This window comes from Chiloscyllium punctatum, chromosome 4 (assembly GCF_047496795.1).
Source record: "Chiloscyllium punctatum isolate Juve2018m chromosome 4, sChiPun1.3, whole genome shotgun sequence".
Taxonomy (NCBI): Eukaryota; Metazoa; Chordata; class Chondrichthyes; order Orectolobiformes; family Hemiscylliidae; genus Chiloscyllium; species Chiloscyllium punctatum.
The window spans coordinates 90385175-90407524 of record NC_092742.1 but is presented as its reverse complement, the minus strand read 5'-3'; the positions used below and the strand labels follow the sequence as shown (position 1 = coordinate 90407524).

At 43.4% G+C, this 22350-nt stretch overlaps 1 protein-coding gene across 3 annotated transcripts in view; it reads right to left on the bottom strand.

Annotated features, from left to right (window-relative positions):
- LOC140476521 (transmembrane protein 151B) overlaps nt 1-20916 on the bottom strand; it is a 108901-nt gene extending 87985 nt beyond the window's left edge. For all 3 annotated transcript variants that reach the window (XM_072569274.1, XM_072569273.1, XM_072569272.1), the window contains exon 1: nt 20548-20916. In XM_072569274.1, coding sequence (XP_072425375.1) covers nt 20548-20619 — 72 coding nt within the window. In that variant the 5' untranslated portion in view covers nt 20620-20916. The remainder of the gene's footprint in view (nt 1-20547) is intronic.
- Nucleotides 20917-22350: the final 1434 nt, after the last annotated feature.

Genomic DNA, 22350 nt, shown 5'->3' with positions numbered 1-22350 from the left:
CAGTGGAGAGAACATTTCTCCATACCTCTGTTAAATCAGAGGAATCTTTGCTGCATTACTACTAGTATAAAGCTGACCTCACACATTTACTCAACTGCAACAATATAAAACTCCTCTAGTGACTTTCCTACCAGAAGTGATTCCTGAATACAGCCTGTTCCATAATTTGCCAAATCAGTTAAGTCTTAATTTAGCAACTTTTTATTTGGGTTTTACCAAAGTATAGTCCCATATCACTGAAAATGGCACAAGTACAGGGAAACATGAAACCGGTAGAAGGGGATTATGGATCAGATACAGAGGATACAGGAAGCAGGTACAGGAGAATGTGGATCAGGTACATGGGAAATTGAATCAGTCATGGCGATTCAGGGACAGATACATGGGCAATTTGATCAGATGCAGGGGATACAGGAAACTCAAGGGATCAGGTACCGGGATACAGAGGCATGTGGATCAGGTACAAGGAGATACAGAGGCATGTGGATCAGGTACAAGGAGATACAGAGGCATGTGGATCAGGTAAATGAGTACATGGAAGAGGCACAAGAGAATGAAGTTCCGGTAAAGGGGATAGACAAAGCAGATACAGGACATACATGGAACAGGTATAGGGTAATCTGGGCAGGTACGGTGGTTGTAGGGGAGCATGTCCCAGGGAATCCTGGAGCAGATAGTGGGGATGCAACAAGCAGATACAGGAAGACCTGGGTCAGGAACAGGGAATATAAGAAACAGGTACAGGACAACAGGCTGGTCCAGGAATCTTGGAATAAGTACAGGGATATGTCAAGGTAGGCCAGAAGTCTTGGGCAGATACATCAAGGCTAGATGTGGAATGTGGATCAGGTTCAGGACAATGTGGGGCAGATATAGGAGAATGCCTAGGTAGTACAGGGGTCTTGGAGCAGGTACTGCAGATCCGTTCTCTTAATTGATTCACAGTGAACCGACTAATTAAACTGCCAGTTTATCTAGTGCAGGGACACAATACTATTAGGAAGGGAATTCCAGGATTTTGATCCAGTGACAGCGAAGGAGCAGCAATACAGTTCCAGGTAAGGATGGCACATGGATTCATGTGGAATTTTCAGATGGTGCTCCTATGCATCTGCTGTCCTTATTCTTCCACATTGCAGGTTTGGAAGGTAGCCTTGGTGAGTTTCTACTATGTCATTTGTAAATGGGATACTGCTGATGAATGCTGGTGTTGGAGGGAGTGCACATTTAAGGCAGAGGATGAAATGCCAATCATGTGGGCTGTCCAAGTTGGATACTTTTGACCTTTTAAATCTTGTTGGAATTGTACACATCCAGGATATTGGTGAGTATTCCATTAAACTCTTGGCCAGTGTCTGGTCAATGGCAAACAAGCTTTAGGGAATTAGGAGGCAAGTTACTGCAGAATTTCTAGATCTCACTTGCACTTGTAACCACAAGTTATTTGGCAGGTCCAAATTTGTTTCTGCTCAATGGTAGGTGCAGCTGTACGGGACATTGGAGAGGCCACTTTTCGATTAGGAAGGCTGTTAAATTGAGAGGGTGCAGAACAGATTTACAAGGAAGTTATTGGAAGTGGAGAGTTTGAGTTATAGGGAGTGCTAAATAGGCTGAGGCTTTTTTCCTGGAGTGTCAGAGACTGGGGGGTAACCTTATAGACATTTATAAAATCATGAGGGACATGGATAGGGTGAATAGCCAAGATCTTTTTCCTAGTGTGGGTAAAAAACTGTAGTGCATAGGTTTAAGATGAGAAGGGAAAGATTTAAAAAGGACCTGAGGGGTAACTTTTTCACACAGAGGGTGATGCATAAAAAAGACCTGAAGGGTAACTTTTTCTCACAAAAGGGTGGTGCATGTATGGAATGAGCTGCCAGAGGAAGTGGTGGAGGCGGGTACAAATGCAACATTTAAAGTTATCTGGAAGGGTACATGAATAAGAAGAGTTTTTGAGGGATATCGACCAAATGGGCAAATGGGACTAGGTCAGATTGGGATTTTGGTCAGCATGGATGAGTTGGAACAAAGTGTCTGTTTCCATGCTGTATGACTCTATGACTCCATCTCAGGAGTTGGACTAGAATCATCAGTGAATATCTTTGGTCCTTACAATGGAGATCTGTGAGGAAACTGCTGAAGCAATTTTAGTTTTCAATACTACCCTGAGAAACCCCTACAGCAGTGTCCTGGCTTGAGACGACTGGTCTCCATCAACTACAACTACCTTTCTGTGTGATTGGTATGACTGCAATCAGTGGAGGGAGCCCCCACCCCCCATTCACTAGTTTTGCTCAGGATGCTGGATACCACACCCTGCCCAGTGTTGCCTGTGGAACTCACCTCCTTTGTCCATCTTTGGGTTAGGAACAAATCCTATGGAGCTCATGCTGGGCACCAGTAAGTGGATCATTGCTAAGTTAATGCGTTTGATGGCATTGCTGAAATAGATAAATGGCTTGGGAATTGGCCAAATCCTGTTCTATGTGGAGAGGATATTCCAAGGTGATATTTCACATTTTGATTGGGTTAATGCCAGTGCAGATGCACTGGAACAGCTCAACAAGCAGTATAGCCACTCTTAGAATAAATCTTCAGTTGGGCTGTTATCAGGTCCCTGTGGCCTTTGCTGCATGCAGCCATTTGTTAAAATACTGATAGAATGAATGACTTGGCTGAAGACTGGTATCTGCGTTGCTGGTTGCTGGGATGGATTAACTGTGTCTACACCATGTTGCTTCTATTGTTGATCACACTTCTCATGTTGTAGATTCTTCAGATGCCACTCCATTTTTAGGTATGATTGGTGCAGCTCCTGCAGTAGGTAGATATGAACATGGGACAGGATACTGGAGATAATGGAACAGGTCAAGAGGATTGGAGTGCAGATAAGGAGGGAAATTTGCACCACATACAGAGGAGCATTGATCACGGACAGGATAGAACACGTACAGTGAAACAAACAAGGGGACATGGTTCTGGCGTGGGTTGTCTCTATATACTGCAGGGAAACAGACTCTTTGATCCAACTCATCCATACTGAACAGATATCCTAACCTAATGTAGTCCAATTTGTCAGCACTTGGCCAGTATTCCTCTAAGCCCTTCCTATTCATATACTCATCCAGATGCCTTTTAAATGCTGTAATTGTACCAGCCTCCTCCACTTCCTCTGGCAGCTTATTCCATACACTCACCATCCTCTGCATGAAAAATTTGCCCCTTAGATCCCTCTTATATGTTTCCCCTCTCACCCTAAACCCTCTAGTTGTGGACTGCCCTACCTCAGGGAAAAGACCTTGTTTATTTACTCTATCGATGTCCCTCATGATTTTATAAACCTCTATAAAGGTCACCTCTCAGCCTCCAACACTTCAGGGCAAACAGCCCCAGCCTATTCAGCCTCTATCTATAGTTCAAATTCTTCAACCCTGGCAACATCCTTGGAAGTCTTTTCTGAACCCTTTCAAGTTTCACAACATCCTTCTGATAGGAGTGAGACCAAAATTGTACACAATATTCCAAAAGTGGCCTAACCAATGTCCTGTACAGCTGCAACATGACCTCCCAATTCCTATATCAATGCTCTGACCAATAAAGGAAAGCATACAAATGCCTTCTTCACTATCCTATCTACCTGTGACGCTACTTTCAAGAAACTATGAACCTGCACTCCAAGGTCTCTTTGTTCAGCAACACTCCCCTGGACCTTACCATTAAGTGTACAAGTCCTGCTCTGTTTGCTTTCCCAAAATGCAGCACCTCACATTTATCCAAATTAAACTCTACCTGCCACTTCTCAGCCTATTGGCCCATCTGATCAAGATCCTGTTGTACTCTCAGGTAACCTTTTTTGCTGTCCACTGCACCTCCAATTTTGGTGGCATCTGTAAACTTTCTAACTATATCTCATATGTTCACATCCAAATTGACTCAGCATTGATCCTTGTGACACACCACTGGTCACAGACCTCCAGTCTGAAAGACAAACCATCCACCACCACCATCAGTCTTCTACCTTCAACCCAGTTTTGTATCCAAATGGACTTTTCTCCCTGTATTCCATGAAATCTAACCTTGCTAACCACTGTATCACGAGGAACCTTGTCAAATGCCTTACTTAAGTCCATATAGATAACATCCACCACTCTGCCCCCGTCAATCCCCTTCAATATTTCTTCAAAAAACTCAAATAAAGTTAGTGAGACGTAATTTCCCACGCACAAAGCCATGTTGACTATCCCTAATCAGTCCTTGTTTTTCCAAATACATGTAAATCCTGTCCCTCAGGATTCCCTCCAATAACTTGGGTGGCACAGTGGCTCAGTGATTAGCACTGCTGTCTCACGGTGCTAGGGACCAAGGTTCAATTCCAGCCTCAGGCGACTGTCTTGGTGGAGTTTGCATATTCTCCCCGTGTCTGCGTGGGTTTCATCCGCGTGTTTCAGTTTCCTCCCACAATCCAAAGATGTGCAGGTTAGGCGGATTGGCATGCTAAATTACCCATAGTTTTCAGGGATGTGTAGGTTAGGTGCATTAGTCAGGGGTAAATGTAGGATAATAGGGTAGGGCTCCAGCCCCACAGCAGGTCCTAGCTCCCAGCCCTGCCGTGTTTTCACCATCCCTCCAGAACTATCCCTCTCACCCAGCTCCAGCCCCACAGCAGGTCCTAGCTCCCAGCCCTGCCGTGTTTTCACCATCCCTCCAGAACTACCTCTCTCATTTCAGAGAACACCTCTGGGACACCCGGACCAACCAACCCAACCACCCCGTAGTTCAACACTTCAACTCCCCCTCCCACTCCACCAAGGACATGCAGGTCCTTGGACTCCTCCATCGCCAGACCATGGCAACACGACAGTTGGAGGAAGAGCGCCTCATCTTCTGCCTAGGAACCCTCCAACCACAAGGAATGAACTCAGATTTCTCCAGATTCCTCATTTCCCCTCTCCCCACCTTGTCTCAGTCAAATCCTTCGAACTCAGCACCGCCTTCCTAATCTGCAATCTTCTTCCTGATCTCTCCGCCCCCACCCCACTCCAGCCTATCACCCTCACCTTGACCTCCTTCCACCAATCGCATTTCCAACGCCCCTCCCCCAAGTCCCTCCTCCCTACCTTTTATCTTAGCCTGCTGGACACACTTTCCTCATTCCTGAAGAAGGGCTTATGCCTGAAATGTCGATTTTCCTGTTCCTTGGATGCTGCCTGACCTGCTGCGCTTTTCCAGCAACACATTTTCAGCTCTGATCTCCAGCATCTGCAGTCCTCACTTTCTCCTAATAGGGTAGGGGACTGGGTCTGAGTGGGTTGTTCTTGGGAGGATCGATGTGGACTTCTTGGGCCAAAGGGCCTGTTTCCACACTGAAGGGATTCAAAACAAAACTTACCCACCACCGATATCAGGTTCACTGGTCTATAGTTCCCTGGCTTTTCCTTACCATCTTTCTTAAATAGTGGTACCATGTTAGTCAACCTCCAGTCTTCTGGCACCTCACCTGTGATTATCGATGGTACAAATATCTCAGCAATGGGCCCAGCAATCACTTCCCTAGCTTCCCACAGAGTTCCAGGGTACACCTGATCAGTGGATTTATCCACTTTTATGTGTTTCAAGACATTCAGCACCCCCTCTGCTATAATATGGACATTTTTCAAGATGTCACTATCTATTTCTCCACATTCTATACCTTTCATGTCCTTCTCCACAGTAAACACTGATGCAAAAGTCTTGTATAGTATCTCCCCTATTTCCTGCGGTTCCACACATAGGCTGCCTTGTTGATCTTTAGGGGTGAAAATGTGTTGCTGGAAAAGCGCAGCAGGTCAGGCAGCATCCAAGGAGCAGGAGAATCGACGTTTCGGGCATAAGCCCTTCTTCAGGAATGAATGAAGAAGGGCTTATGCCTGAAACATCTCTTCTCCTGCTCCTTGGATGCTGCCTGACGTGCTGCGCTTTTCCAGCAACACATTTTCAGCTCTGATCTTTAAGGGCCCTATTTTCTCCTTCATTACCCTATTTGCCAAAGCCATATCATGTCTGCTTTTTGCCCTCCTGATTTCCCTTTTAACTATATTCCTACTGCTTTTATACCCTTCTAAGGATTCACTCAATCTATTCTGTCTATACCGGACATATGCTTCTTTCTTTTTCTTAGCCAAAATCTCAATTTCTCTCGTCATCCAGCATTCCTCACACCTACCAACCTTGCCTTTCACCCTAACAGGAATATACTGTCTGTGGTCTCTCATAATCTAATTTTTTAAGGTTTCCCATTTTCCAGCTGTCCTTCACCTGTGAACATCTGCCCCCAATCAGCTTTTGAGTTTTGCGTAGTACAACAGAAGTAATCCAGATATTGCTACCCTCCAGGACCTCCTTTGTAAATTCCTGCCTAAATTTCTATATTCTCCCTTCAGAATCTCATCCTTTTCCCTGCCTATGTCAAAATTTGTCCTCTTCCAATTTAGAACTTAAACTTTTAGATTTGATCTATCCTTTTCCATCACTATTTTAGATCTGATCTATCCTTTTTCCATCACTATTTTAAAACTAATAGAATTATGGTCGCTGGCCCTAAAATGCTCCCCCATTGATACCTCAGTCACCTGCCCTGCCTTATTTTTTCGATTAGATGACTTACAGTGTGGAAACAGGCCCTTCAGCCCAACAAATCCACACCAACCCTCCGAAGAGCAACCCACCTAGACCCATTCCCCTACACCTAACACAATGGGCAATTTAGCATGGCCAGGTCACCTAACCTGCACGTTTTTTTGGACTGTGGGAGGAAACTGGAACACCTGGAGGAAACCCAAGCAGACACAGGGAGAATGCGCAAACTCCATACAGACAGTTGCCTGAGGTGGGAATTGAACCCGGGTCTCTGGCGCTGTGAGGCAGCAGTGCTAGCCACTGTGCCGCCCAACAGTAGGCCAAGTTTTGCACCTTCTCTAGGAGGTACATCCACATACCGAATCAGAAAATTTCCTTGTACATAGTTAATAAATTCCTCTCCATCTGAACCCTTAACACTATGGCAGTCCCAGTCAATGTTGGGAAAGTCAAAATCCTCCATCATAACCACCTCAGTTAATAACTAAGATCTCCTTACAAATTTGTTTTTCAATTTCCTGCTGACTATTGATGGGTTTATAATGCAATCCAAATAAGGTGATCATCCCATTCTTATTTCTCAGTTTCACCCAAATAACTTCCCTGGATGTATTCCCAGGAATATCCACCTTAAGTACAGCCATAATGCTATCCCTTATCAAAAACACCACTCCTCCTCCTCTCTTGCCCTCTCCCCCCCCCCCCCCCCCCCAACTTTTCTATTGTTCCTATAGCATTTGTATCCTGGAATATTAAGCTGACCATCTGTGAGCCATGTTTCTGTAATTGCTATGATACCCCAGTCCCATGTTCCTAACCATGCCCTGAGTTCATCTGCCTTCCCTGTTAGGCCTCTTGCATGAAGTAAATGCAGTTTAATTTATCAGTCCTACATTGTTCTATACTTTGTTCCTGCCTGCCCTGACTGTTTGACTTGCTCCTTTTCCCAACAGATCGATCTCTTTCCTCACTATCTCCCTGGGTCCCACCCCCCCAACCTTACTAGTTTAACTCCTCCTGAGCAGCTCTAGCAAATCTCTCTGCCAGTATATTAGGTATATTAGTCCTCTTCCAACTCAGGTGCAATCCATCCTTCTTGTACAGGTCACTTCTACCCTAGAAGAAATTCTAATGATCCAAAAATGTGAACCCATCTCCCCTGCACCACCTCCTCAGCCATGCATCTGCTCTATCCTCCTATTCCTACCCTCACTAGCTCATAGCACCAGGAGTAATCCAGATATTGCTACCCTCGAGGACCTCCTTTTTAAATTCCTGCCTAAATTTCTATATTCTCCCTTTAGAATCTCATCCTTTTCCCTTCCTATGTTGTTAGTTCCAATGTGTACAATGACCTCTTGCTGGTCCCTCTCCCCTTTGAGAACATTCTGCATCCTCTCAGAGATATCCTTGATCCTGGCACCCGGGAGGCGACACACCATTCTGATTTCTCTTTCCTGGTCGCAGAAATGTCTGTCTGTGCCTCTGACTAGAGAGACCCCTAACACAATTGATCGCTTGGAACCCGACATACCCATCATTATTTAGAGCCTGTCTTGATGCCAGAAACTTGGCTGTTCATGCTACATTCCCCTGAGAGTCCATCACCCCCTACTTTTTCCAAAACAGCATACTTGTTTGAGATGGGGATAGCCACAGAAGACTCCTGCACTACCTGCCTCTCTTTCCTATGATTCAATGTTAACCCATCTACCTGACTGTATCTGCAATTTATCTCGCTTCCTATAACTGCCATCCATCACACCCATTGGTTCCTGTAAATTCTTCATTGCCTCTAATTGCTGCTCTAATCCATGTAATCTGATAGGATTCACATTCACACTTGTTGCAGACAAAATCATCAGTAACGTGGAAAGTCTCCCTAAACTCCCATATCTGACAGGAAGAGCACATCACTCTACTAAAGGCCATCTTTGCTCCTTCACAATCTATAGACGCAGAAAATAGCACCATCTTATTGCTCTAAAAAAACACTGCTCTAGGCTAACTTAATACTTATGCTATATATTTTTAAAATTTAATCAAGAAACAGATGTCAATAAAACATATAATCAGGAAAGAACCCACTCTACTCACTGTTGTAGATTAAGCATACACTTAAAAACTATGTACTTATCTGTTCCTGTGCTGTGAGCTCTCCCAAATAGGTTCTTCCAAGGTCAGCTGTTTGTTCATTTTTTCTAGATGCAGTCTAATGTCCAGAGATACTTGAACTCAAACAGCAAAGGCAGTAACTGTGCAGATTCACTGCTGTGTCAGACAGCAGCATAGGTTTCTTTCTATGACCATGTGGTCACTGCCTTTGTCTGTCTGGTTCATTCCTTCATGGAAAGCGGGCATTGCTGCCTGGGGCAGCATTTATTGTCCATCCTTAATTGACCTTAAGGTGGTGATGATGAGCCTGCCTTCTTGAACCATTTGGTCTACATAGAGCCACAACGTGTTGGAGAGTGAGTTTCAGGATTGTGACCCAGCAACACTGAAAGAACACTGATATAATTCCAAGTTAGGATGGTAAGTAGCTTAGATGGCAAATTGGAGTTGGTTATATTCCAGTGGACATGCTGCTGTTGTCCTTCTAGTAGTGATCATGCGTGTGGAAAGAGCTGCCTGAAGAGCCTTGGTGAATTTCTGCAGCACATCTTCTCTGTAGTGCTCACTGCTGCTACTATCATCATTGGTCGAAGGCCTCAGTTTTTGCAGAGGTGGTGCCAGTTAAGTGGTCTGCTTTGTCCAAGATGGTGTTAAGCTTCTTGAGTATTGTTGGGGTTGCACTCATCCATGCAAGAGAAGAGTTCTCCATCACACACCTGACTTAGCCTTGTACATAATGGGCAAGCTCTGGGGAGTCAAGAGGGAAGTTACTCATGGAATGATTCCTAGTCTCTGACCTGCTTTTTTAGCACTTTATTTATATGGCTAGCTGGTTCAGCTTCTGATCAATAGTAACCTCCAGGATATTGATAGTTGGGGATTCAGTGATAATGATGCCATCAAATACCAAGGAGTGATGATTGGACTCTTCTCTTATTTGAGATGGTCATTGTCTTGCACTGTGTGGTGAAAATTAACTTGCCAGTTGTCAGACCAAACCTCAATCTTGTCCAAGTCTTGTTGCATTTGAACATGGACTGCTTCAGTATCTGAGGGCTAACAAATGGTGCTGAGCATTGTGTAATCATCAGCAAATATCCATACTTCTGACCTTATTGAATATCATTTGGCATAGGATATCCCCCAAGGTGATCCTGCAGAGATGTCCTGGAGCTGAGATAATTGATCTAAATAAATTCACCTCTCATTCTTTTAAACTCAATGGAGTACAAGATTAATCTACTCAACTTCTCATAAGAAAATCCCTCCATATCCAAGATCAACTTGGTGAACCCCTTCATTGCATCTGATTCACCACTGGCAGCTAACCCAAGAATGACCCATTTGTTCCTGACCTCTGTTTTTTTACCTGTTAAATAAATCCTCAATCTACATGTAATTTCCTATCTTGTATATCCCACTGACTTACTGAGTGGGACCTTTTTCAAAAGGTTTCTGAAAATCCAAATACCCCACATCCAAACATAACAACTGAATCATCTGATGGCCTATTCCTACTCCTCCTCCTTATGTTCTTATTGAGTAGGTAAAGACAAATATGAAATAGGTACAGAGGGAGAAGATATTGCAGTGGCAATGTTACTGGACTAATAATCCAGAGACCTAGACTAATGCTCCAGTGATAAGAGTTCAAATATCATCAGTGCTGTTCAGGGAATTGAACCACAATTAATAATTAAATCTGAAATAGAATTCTAGTCTCATTAATTAGGTCATGTTTTTACTCTGGCTGTAAACAACACATCTCAACAACGAATGGATGGATTGCAGTGATAGTTTCATCCAAGGATGTGATTGGTGATTCAGATGAATGTGCTGAAATGTTTTAAAGTGTCCATTCACACTGGGAGACAGGGTGGGTTAACTTTAGTTTAGAATGTTGTGGGTTATTTAATTTAGAATTGTGATGAAAGTTGTGTAACTTGCACATAACATTTTCTGGATTTTAGATTTCAGACTCTTGATGTATGGGTGTTGGTCATTTTTTTGTGAAGTGGTTTAATAATCAGTCTTTTCAGAACCATGATTTTAAATCAGTATGTTTCAGTGAGCAGATGAGTGGAGGCCTCCGAGAGTGTTAATGGAAGCTGTTTATATTGTTGGGTTTTTAAAAGAGGATAAGAAAAATAAAATGAAGTAATTTGTAATAGTTTGGTCACTGGCATCTAATAGTGCAGGAGAGGGGAGGACACAGAGTCAGTGACCAAAAAGAATGAGAGAAAGGAGGACGCCATGCTTCTGAAACAGTGATACAGACAGTGGGCATTTCTTCATAATGTTGAGCAGGAAAGAGAGCAGACTCAGCAGCTTCTCAAATTAAGACAGCATGGGGACAGCTATGGAAAGCAAAATTGCATAAGGTGGAAACTGGATACAGTAGATTCAAAACTGAGGCTACAGAGCTCCTTCAACCTGTTTTTTGGCTTGTCGGATCTGAAGTGGACATGAATTGCCATTTGCAATTGGACGTAAACAGCCATTCTAGTACAGCTGCAAGTCTGGCATCAACTTAACAATGTAGAAAATTCCTCAGGTATGTTCTGGAAATTTAGAAAAAAAGGATAAATCCAACCTGACCAATTACCACCCCACCAGTCTACTTATGCCAACCTACATTTGTGCCACAGAAATGCCAGGTAATGACCATCTCCAATAAGAGATAAACTAGTCACTGCCCCTTTCCATCCAATAGTGTTACCATCATTGAGGTTCCCTACTATCAACATATGGTAGGGTGCAGCGTTTTTAACATTGACCAGAAGGTAAATTGGACTCACGATATAAATACTGTTGCTATAACAGCATGTCAGAGGATAGGAATCCTGCAAAGGTTAATTCACCTTCTGACTCCACACTGCCTGTTCACCATCTATGAAGCACAGATCAGTAGTGTGATGGAAACATCCCACTTAACTGGATAAGCACAGCTCCAACAACACTCAAGCAGTTTGACACCATCCAGGACAATGCAGCCTGCTTGATAGGCACCACATACACAGACATTCACTCCCTCCACTACTGACTCTCAGTAGTAGCAGTATGTGCTTTCTACAAGAGGCATTGCAGAAATTCATGAAGGTCCCTTCAGTGACACCTTCCAAACCCACACCCACTTGCATCTAGAAGGACAAGAACGTCAGATATATGGTAACATCACCACCTGCAAATTCCCCTCCAAGACACTCACTATCTGACTTGGAAATATATTGCAATTCCTTCATTTTTACTAAGTCAAAATCCTGAAATTCCCTTCATAAGGGCATTGTAGGTCAACCCATAATACATGGTCTGCAGAGGTTCAAGAGGCAACTCACCACCACATTCTTAAAGCAAATTGAGGATTGGCAATAAATGCTGGTCCAGCCAGCGATTCTCACATCTCTTGAATAAATTTAAAAATAAGAGGATTATAACATGCAAACGGTGGGGAGATAATGGGCAAATGGGGGAGCTGGTGCAGGTAAACGGGGAATGTGGGTTAAGGAAATGGAGGTGTGGGTGCAGGTAAATGAAGGTACATTGAAACAGGGATTGGGCAATAGTGGGAGAGGGTACTATAAGGGGTGCAGAGAAACAGGCAGTCTGGGCACAGGTAAATGGAGGAGCAGGCACAAGCAGATAAAAGGAACAGGCAAAGACAGAAGGAATGGGTACAGGCAAACTGGCAAAATGGAGTGAATAGGCAAACATGAGCAGATAGGCCAGACAAGAAATGGAGGAGTGAATGTGGCCAAATAGTGGGGAGTGCAGGAAAACAGTGATTTGAGAGAAAAACAGTCAGTGTAATTTCTATCTCTCCTTTGTAATGACTTGCTTCACAGTGCTTGAAATTGCATTTCCCCAGGGTATTGTCATCCTTGTAGTCTTGGTAGAGGTGTCACCTCCATGGTGTCAGGATAAAGAGTGTTATTCATCAATTACAGGACAGTCTGTTGCATGAAGACCAATAGCCATAAATCATGGTTTATGTTGGATCCTTTGACATGGGAAGAAGTAGTTTGAAGTCCTACAGGAAGGAGTCAGGAGTTCAAGGGAGTATTATAGCGGTTCGCTTCAAGGTGGTCATATCTGGATTATTCCTAGTGTCATAAATTGGTGAAATCAGAAATGCTGGGATTAAAGATGTTAACACTCACTGGAGAAATGGTAGCAAGGAAAGTAAGGGCATTGAGTCATACAGCATGGAAGCAGATCCATCAGTCCAACCAATCCATGTTGAAAATAATCCCAAACTAACTAGTCCCACCTAACTGTCCTGGCTAGTATCCCTCCAAATCTTTTCTATTCATGTATTTATGCAAATGTCTTTTAAACCATATAATTGTACCCACATCCACCACTTCCTCAGGAAGTTCATTACACATGTGAACCACCCTTTATGTAAAAAATGTGCCCCTTATGTCTTTTTTAAATCTCTCTCCTCGCATCTTAAAAATGTGCCTTCTGGTTTTGATATCCCCATTTCTAGAGAAGACACCTGCCATTAACCCTATCTATATTTCACCAGATTTTATAAACCTCAATAAGGTCACCTCAACTATCTATGCTCCAGTGAAAAAAGTCCCAATCTATTCAGCCTTTCTTTATATCTCAAACCTTCCTTATTCGGCAACATTCCAAATAATCTCTTCTGAACCTCTTCAGCTTATCTCCTTTGACATTAAGATTAATTTTGAGGCAGGAACAATCTTTTTTAGGTGAATGGCAGCTGGAAGCAGTGTCTTCCAGGGAAGATTACCCAAGGTTGTGGGAATGTGTTTAGGCAAACATGACAATAATGTGGCTCCCAGGTTGAGTGAAAGTATAGTGCATAGAGATCTGGAAGAGAAATGCAAGATAGAGAATAAAAAAGGTGGTAGTACTGATCAAATAAATGATTAGAACATTAGAGAAGAATGATATATGTGTGAAGTCAAACACAGAATCCATGTAGTGAGAATTAAGAGACAATTGAGAAGATATCAATCACTGGATAATGGTGAGGAGATAGACCAGTATATATTCAATCAAATTACACAAAGTGTTATAAAATAGTGGGGATACGGGACTTTCAAGACAAACTGGGAGCATGAGGATGAAAATAAGGTGAAAACTCTGAAATGTTATGCAGTACCTGATGTTATGTAGATTGGAGAAGATGGGAGTGTTTTCCTTGTAGAAGGCTGAAAGGAGATTTGGGAGTGACACGTAGAATCATGAAGGGTCTGGGCAGGCTAGATGAGGACAAACTGTTCCTCCTTGTGAATGGATTGAGAATAAGTGGACACTGATTTAAGGTACTTGGCAAAGGAAGCAAAAGTGATGTGGGAAAAAGCTTTTACGCAGAGCGAATGGTTAATGTCACGATTCATGAATGGTGGAGTGAAGTATAGTTGAGACTTTCAAAGGGGAATTACCTTATTTTCTGAAAACAAATGAAATGAAATGTTATAGGGAAGAAGCAGGGCAATGGCATGAAGTGAGATGCTCCTTTGGAGAGCCAGTACAAACAAAATGGGTTGACCTTCTCCCCTGTAATAATTGTGTGACTTTTGCAAGATAGCCTTGTTGATCATTGTGTTTCTAACCTCGTGCAAGAAAGCAGGACTGTGTCTGGTTCTGAGGAACAAACTAGGTCGAGTGAAGCATCTTTCAATGGGAAAGTGTTTGGGAAACAGAGATCATATCCATCAAGTTTAGAATTGTTATTTGAAAGGACAGTGTTCAGTGAAGCATGAAAGTGCTTCATTGAAGGAAAGCCACAGATCCACTGGAATCAAAAATTGGCAGGAAGAACAGTAAATGAACAATGGGAAACCTTCTAAAAGAAGTGATGGCATGTCTAATGAATATTCACACATGGAGGGAATGGATGCTGTCCAAAGCTAGAATTCTTTGGATGACAAAAATTAGAAATTAACATGAGATCAACACAGAATGCAGAAAGGCAAAGAATGTCTGAGAGAGTAAAAGGCTGGCCACCATTAAAGAAAATCAAAAGTGCTTTATAAACATATAAAGTAAGTAAGGTCACCACACTCCTGAGAATCACAAGGCTGCTGTCTCATTAGTGAGAGAGACAACTGGTGGTGGTTTAACCAGAGGGTCACCACTCCTCAGGAAAGGGGAGATGTTGAGAAACAGGAGCCTTCACAGTAGCCTCAGCCAGAGCAGGAATCGAATCTGCACAGTTGACATCACTCTGCATAATGGACCAGTAAATAAAAGGATAGACCAAACAAAAGAGTCATTGATTAGGAAGCAAACTTCGATATTATTGCAGAGGCAGGACTAAGGTAATAAGTGAGTATATTAAATTTCAATTCACTAGATGAACAAATATTGCCAATTCACATCAAAGGAGTTGCTAGTAGGAAGACTGAATGGGATAAACATAGAATGAAAAAGGAGGTAGGTAAAAGACCATCTCAAAGTAGTGAAGTCACTCAGGCTGAAGGAAATGCATTGTAGGTTACTAAGGGAAAGCAAGGATAGCAATTGAGGAGGTACTGACTGCCATCTTATAGTCCTCTTTAGCTACTGGAATGGTTCGAAAAGATGGCAAGACTGCAAACAATAGAGTCCTGTTTAAAAAAAGGAAGAGAGAGCAGCAATTGCAAGTTAGTTTAGATTCTGGTGGTGGGGAAATGTTTCGTGACAATAATATGGCACAAAATTAATTAGGAATTGAAAAAAAATATGGCTCATAAATGAATGTCAGCATAGATTTAAGTTAAATGGTGCATGACTATTGATTGAATTTTTCAATGAAATCATGGAAGAAAGCTGATGAGGGTCATACAGCTGATAATATGCACTTAGAGTTTCAAAGGCATTTGTCAAAATATCAGAACATTGACTTATTAGAAAAATTAAAACACATGGGACTAAAGAAACAATAGACATATGAACATAAAATTGGTTGAGGGACAGAAATTAGAGAGTAATGCCGTTAGTCTTTATACTGCAGGGAGGTTTGCAGTGCTTGGTGTCAGATCATTGCTCTTTTTGATATACCACGTTAAAAAACTGGACTGGAGTATACAGGACATGATTTTCAAGTCTGGGGCTGAAAATAAATTGAAAAATGTGCCAAAGATTTGGGAGACTGTATAAGGTCATAAACAGACTCATGAATTGGGCAGCACATGGCAGGTGGAATTTTTAAGGATGGCACAGTGATTCAGTGGTTAGCACTACTGCCTCATTAGTATCAGGGACCCGGGTTCGATTCAAGCCTCATGGGATTGTCTGTGAGGAGTTTTCACATTCTCCCTGTGTCTGCATGAGTTTTCTCCCACAGTCCAAAGATGTGCAGGTTAGGTGAATTGGCCTTACTAAATTGCCCATAGTGTCTAGGGACGTATAGGTTAGGTGGATTAGCCATGGCAAATGTTCGGTTAGGAGGTGGGATGCTGTTTGGAGGGTCAATGTGGACTTGATGAGCCGAATCTCTACACTATAGAGATTCTATGATTAATTCAGAAATATGAAGTGATAGATTTTGGTAGAAAGAATGAGGAAAGGAAATATAAACTAAATGGGGCAATTTTTAAAAAAGTGCAACAAAACAGGGACCTGGGGCTGTATCCACACAAATCCATGAAGATGACAGGGCAAGTTGAGAAGGTTGCCTAAAAGGCATTTGGGATTATTGGTTTTATTAATAGAGGGAGAGAATCCACAAACCAGAAAGCAATGCAAACCTTTATAGATGCTGCTTAGGTTGGAGTATTGTACCCAATTCTGGCACCATACTTTTGAAAGGTCATCAAGGTTTTGGGAAAAGTGGAGAAGAGATTTGCTAGAATGGTGTCAGGCATGAGGACTTCACTTATATAGAGAAATTGGGCTGTTTTCCCCAGAGCACAGAAGTTTGACACAGATGTTCATATCATGGATAGTTTTGGTGAAGTAAATAAGGAGAAAATGTTAAGAATGGAAGGAAGGTTGTCAACTAGAGGGCACAGAGCTGAAGTGACAGTTATATATTCAGTTGCAATGTGAGAAAATATTGCATTGCCTGAAAGCTTGTTGGCAGTAGATTCAATAATAATTTTTGAAAGGAAATTGGACAAATAGGCAAAGAGAACAAATTGCTAATTTATAAGGAATTGAACAGAAGAGTTATACAAGAGAAATGACTCATGCATGATTGACCAAATGGCTTCCTTCTCTCTGTACCACTTCATAATTCAGAGCTACAAGGCTGCAATGCAGTATAGGTCAACATGAAATAGGCAACACATGTTCCAATAGAACATGAAAGAGGCAAAATTCCAGAAAGTGAGTGAAATTCCAGATAACAGTATTGGGAAGAATTCCAGACATTGAGCAGGTATCAGATACATTTCCAGATACTACGTAGAATCCATATAATGAGTGCAATCCCAGATCGTGAGTACAGTTTCCTATTAAATAATTGTAAGGGCTGATGAAGATAGTGCGAGAGATGTTGGCAAATATAGACTTCTGAATGCATTTGATAAAATACCACATAATTGATTTATTTGTAAATCACATAGGACTGAAGGGACAGTATCAGTTGCATATCTAACTGGCTAAGAGGCAGACAAGATTGATGGATGGATATTTTTCTGACTGGATAGGAGCATGCAATCAACTCTCATTGGGGTGGATAATATAATCATTGTTTCTTTTTAATAAATTTATCCTGAACTTGGGCACAGGAAATACAATTGTAAAATTTGTGGACAATATAAAACTTAACCATATAGTAACCATATAGAAAGCAGGAAAGTAGGAGATCCAAGGATGGCAGAGAAAGACTGATAGAATGAGCAGGCATATGCCAGGTTCAGTTTAATGCTGTTACGTGTGAAATTATTATTAGTGAGAAACAGTGTGCAGAAGTGATTAATCACTGATTAGTACTGTTTTGCAGCAAGAACGAAGATAAATCCTTGAAAGTGCCAGGGCAAGTTGATCAGGCTCTGGGACTGTGTGGGTTTCTAAATAAAGGCATTAAATAAGCAATGAAGGAATCAGGGAAGTGATGGCACAGTGAAAATATTAAGTTCAGAATAATTCTCTGGGAACAATGGTTTCAAATCACACACGACGACTAATGAAACTTACACCAAGGTAAAATATCTGGAACATTGAACTATTCTATCCTCATTTTCTAGCACTTGACCCATCGCCTTGTATGCCTTGGTCTTGCAAATGTACATCTAAATACTTCTCAAATGCTATTAGGGTGCCTACCTCTACCATACTTATAGGCAGTGAGTTCCAGATTCCCACCACCCTCTGAGTGAAAAAAGAGATTCTTCCTGACATCCCCTCTAACCTTCCTGCCCCTTCCCTTAAGTCTATACCCCGATCATTGATCCCTCTACTAGGGGTGGAAGTTTATTCCCATCTATCCTGTCTATGCCCCTCATAATTTTATACATCTCAATCATATCTCCCCTCAGTCTCCCCTACTCTGAGGATAACAACTTCAGACACTCCAACCTCTCTTCACAACTAAACTTCTCCAGCGCAGGCAAGGTCTGGTAAATCTCCTTCATACCTCTCCAGTGCAATCACATCCCTCCTATAATGTGGATTCCACAACTGCACACAATAGTCTAGCTGTGGCCTAACCAATCTTTTATACAGTTCCAGCATAACCTCCCTGCTCTTAATCTCTCTGACCCAGCTAATGAAAGCAAATATGCCTTCTTAACCATTTTATCCATCTGTCCTGATACCTTAAGGGACTGGTGGACATGTGCAGCAAGGTCCCTCTGATTCTTGGTCTTACCATTCTTCATATATTGTCTTGTTTATGATGCCCAAGTGCACCACTTCACACTTATCCAGATTGAATTCTATTTGCTACTGATGAACCTGGCCAGCCCATCTTATCCTCCTGTAATTTAAGGCTATCCTCCTCACTATTTACCATCCCACTAATTTCCGTAGCATCCACTAACTTACAGATCAGCTCTCATAGATTCAGTTTTAAGCTATTTATATATGCTTCAAACAGCAAGGGCCCCAATACTGATAACTGTGGGACCTAACTAGATGCAGGATTCCAGTCACAAAAACCATCCTTGACCCCCATTCTCTGCTTCCTGCCCACTCAACCAAATCTGGATCCAATTTGACAAATTTCCTTCGATCCTGTGGCCTCTTACCTGGCTATCAGTCTCCTAACAGGAACTTAACAAAGGCCTTGCAGTCCAACTAGACTACATCAAATACATTACCTGTATCTTAACGCCTGATTATGTCTTCAAAAAATTCAATAGAGTTGATCAGATATGATGTCCTCTTAACAAAACCATAAATTGCTCTGGGTATAATATCAGTACACAGTCCCAGGTAGACTGGGTATGAGAAACTAAAACAGACCTTGCTGGAAAAGCTCAACAGGTCTGGCAGCATCTGTGGAGAGAAATCAGAGTTAACGTTTCGGGTCTAGTGACCCATCCTGTAATGTCATTACGGGGACCGAGATAGACTGGGTATAATCAGTAGACATCTTGCAATAAACTACACTCTCATCACCAAGGGACATCTTCCCTGATGGTATAGCCTTTCCACCTCTAGGAATTAAATTCCAGGCACATACGCTTGATGGGAGGGTTAATCGATTCGAGGTGCGCTAAAATGGAAGCATCTGGTGGTGCCAGACAGCAGATCCAGGCTCTTAAACGCTTCACTAGTTCTCATCAGAGACCCTGCATTAAACTGCAGCGAGAACACCGCAATATGAGGACACACAGTCAACTGAGTGCGCTCGGTTCGTGACTCTCTCTATCTCTCACACAGACACAGACAGAAGTCACCAATAACACCTGGGGATGGTGCCCCACAACGCTCTTGAGTGGCAATGAGGGATTTTAAACCAGGATCCCTTCCACAACAGCTTCCTCTGGTGCTGCCGGTGAGGTGAGCGACCGTGAGCCCTTTGACAGTCCCCAAACCGTGGAACTGAGGCAAAAATGAGGGGCGGGGTTGCTGGAGTCTGGCTGATAGGAAAACGGCCAGGTTACTCTTTCTCTACCCTGCTTCCCCAACATACACCTTAACGCTCTGTCTCTGTTTCTCTCTGCTTCGCCATGTCTCTGCCACCCCGTCTCCTTCCTGATCGCTTCTCCCGCGCTGAGAATCTCAATGTTTTCCCACCTGTTTTCCCTCGCTGCTCCCTGGCTGCGTTGGCGTCTCTCTCTCTCTCTCTCTCTATATATATATCTATGTCTACCTGTGTCTCATTCCCCAGGTGCTTGTCTCCCTCTCTCTGTTCGGATACTTCCACTCCCAAAGCATGAATTCAGATGCCATGGAAACTGTCTGTACCCCCATTCTGCCTCACGGTCAGTCTAACAAGATTCCTGTCACTGTATCTAGGTTTACCTACCACTCTGTGTTTCTGCAATCACCTCTCTCTCTCTCTCTCTCTCGCATTCTCTCCCTCTTTATCTGGGGTTTTCTCTCTCTCTCTCTCTGTCTGCTGACAGACAGCTCATCACCCTTGCAATTGCAAGCACATATCTCGCTCATTCGAAGTCCCTCCCCTCTTCCCCAGAGCTTCAGCCGAAACACAAGGTGAAAACTTGACAAACGACCTCACCATGAACAGAAATAAACAGTCCGGCTTGCAACCCCCAGTCTGCAGACCCCTGCGCTCATGATGTGCAGAATACTCCCATTTCTCTCTGCGCTGTCTGGGCTGGGTCACATCTTCAACAGGATGCTTTCAAAAAAAAACATGAAACCTATATATTTGCAACACCCCAACCAACCCACCAAGCCCACACCCCCAAACCCTTCAAACAACAACTCCCCACGCTCCGGGCTCACCTCCTCCCGAACCTCCGCCCATCCATCGTCCTGGCCCGGGCTGCCGTTAGCTGCAGTCCTCTGCGGCTGCATCTGCGCTCGGTTCAGAGCCAGCCCTGGCGGACGAGAGCTGGTTCTCCCGCCGCCGCTTCCACCACCTCCTCACTGACAGCACGGAGCCCCGAGACGCTTCTCAGCCGCATGGTGCTGGCCTGCAAGGGGAGAGTGGACTGGGATTCCCCAGGATGCTCCAAGGTTCCTTCGAAGGTTACTGCTGCTCCAGAAGTCTATTTGGTATTCAGGGTCTACCCTCCTCCTCCCTCATGCATAGGCTCCTTTCTCCTTCCTTCCAGCCTTACTGCGTTGGGATGTGCCCAGCTCCTCCCCTCCCCGTCTCTCCTCCTCCTAAAAACACACACACACACAGCACCTGCAAGCGGTTCAGTCAGAGTCGTACCGATGGAGACTGAGGGAGCACAGACACATATACACACACAGCCCCAGAGGAAGGAAGATTGGGGATGCAAGGTAGCTGACAGGGCAACAATGTATGTGGCTGCATCAAGTTATGTGTGGAACCCCACCCTCGCCCCCAAAAGTAACCACACACTGAGGTTATACCTGTTTCCAGGATTCCAAAGGTTGGGTTGCTGTGGCACAAGGAAGTGAATGGAATGGGTGGCATGATGGCTCAGTGGTTAGCACTGCTACCTCACGGTGCCAGGCCCCCAGGTTCGAGTCCAGCCTCGGGTGATTGTCTGTGTGGTGTCTGCACATTCTCTCTGTGTCTGCATGGGTTTCCACTGAGTGCTCCTACAATCTAAACATATGCAGGTTAGGATTGGACATGCTAAATGGTCCTTTAGTGTCCAGGGATGTGTTGATTAGATGGATTAGCCATGGGAAGTGTAGGGTTACAGGAATTTGGTAGGGGTTGGGTCTGGGTGGGATGCTTTTTGGATGGTCTTTGTGGACTCGATGGTCTGAATGGTCTGCATTCACACTGTAGGGATTCTGTGAATGCTGTACCAACTGTCCCTTGTGGAAAGGTTAATGAAGATCAACACCTTTGGATGTAGCAATGAAAACCAAGATGTAGGGGGACTGCTGATGAGAAGAATCAATGAACAGTGTAGGAGAGTACGCTAGGAGCAGCATCAAACATGTCTAAAACTGAGGTTCCATCCTGTGATGCTAGCAAACAGTACTACTTGTGCACTAAACAGCATAATGGTCTCCCTCCTATGGGAAGGATATTGTGAAACATGAAAGGGTTCAGAAAAGATTTACAGGAATGTTGCCAAGGTTGGAGGGTTTGAACTAAAGGGAGAGGCTGAATAGGCTGGGGATATTTACCCTGGAGTGTTGGAGTATGAGGCAAACTTATAGAAGTTTGCAAAATCATGAGGGGCCTGGATAGGTTAAATTATAGAATCCCTACAGTGTGGAAACAGGCCATTCAGCCCAATGAGTTCACACTGACCTCCCAAGAGTAACTCACTCAGACCCATTCCTCTACCCTATTACTGAACATTTACCTCTATCTAATGCGCCTAACCCACACATTCCTGAACACTATGGGCAATTTTGCATGGCCAATTCATTTAACCTGTACATTTTTGGATTGTGGGAAGAAACCAGAGCACCCAAAAGAAACCCACGCAAACACCCCTGAGGCTGGAATCGAACACGGGTCCATGGCGCTGTGATGCAGCAGTGCTATCCACTGAGCCACCATGCTACCCTTAACTAAACAGGGTCTTTTCCTGGAGGGTGAAGGGGTAGGAGTCCAAAACTAGAGAGCATAGGTTTAGGTTGAGAGGG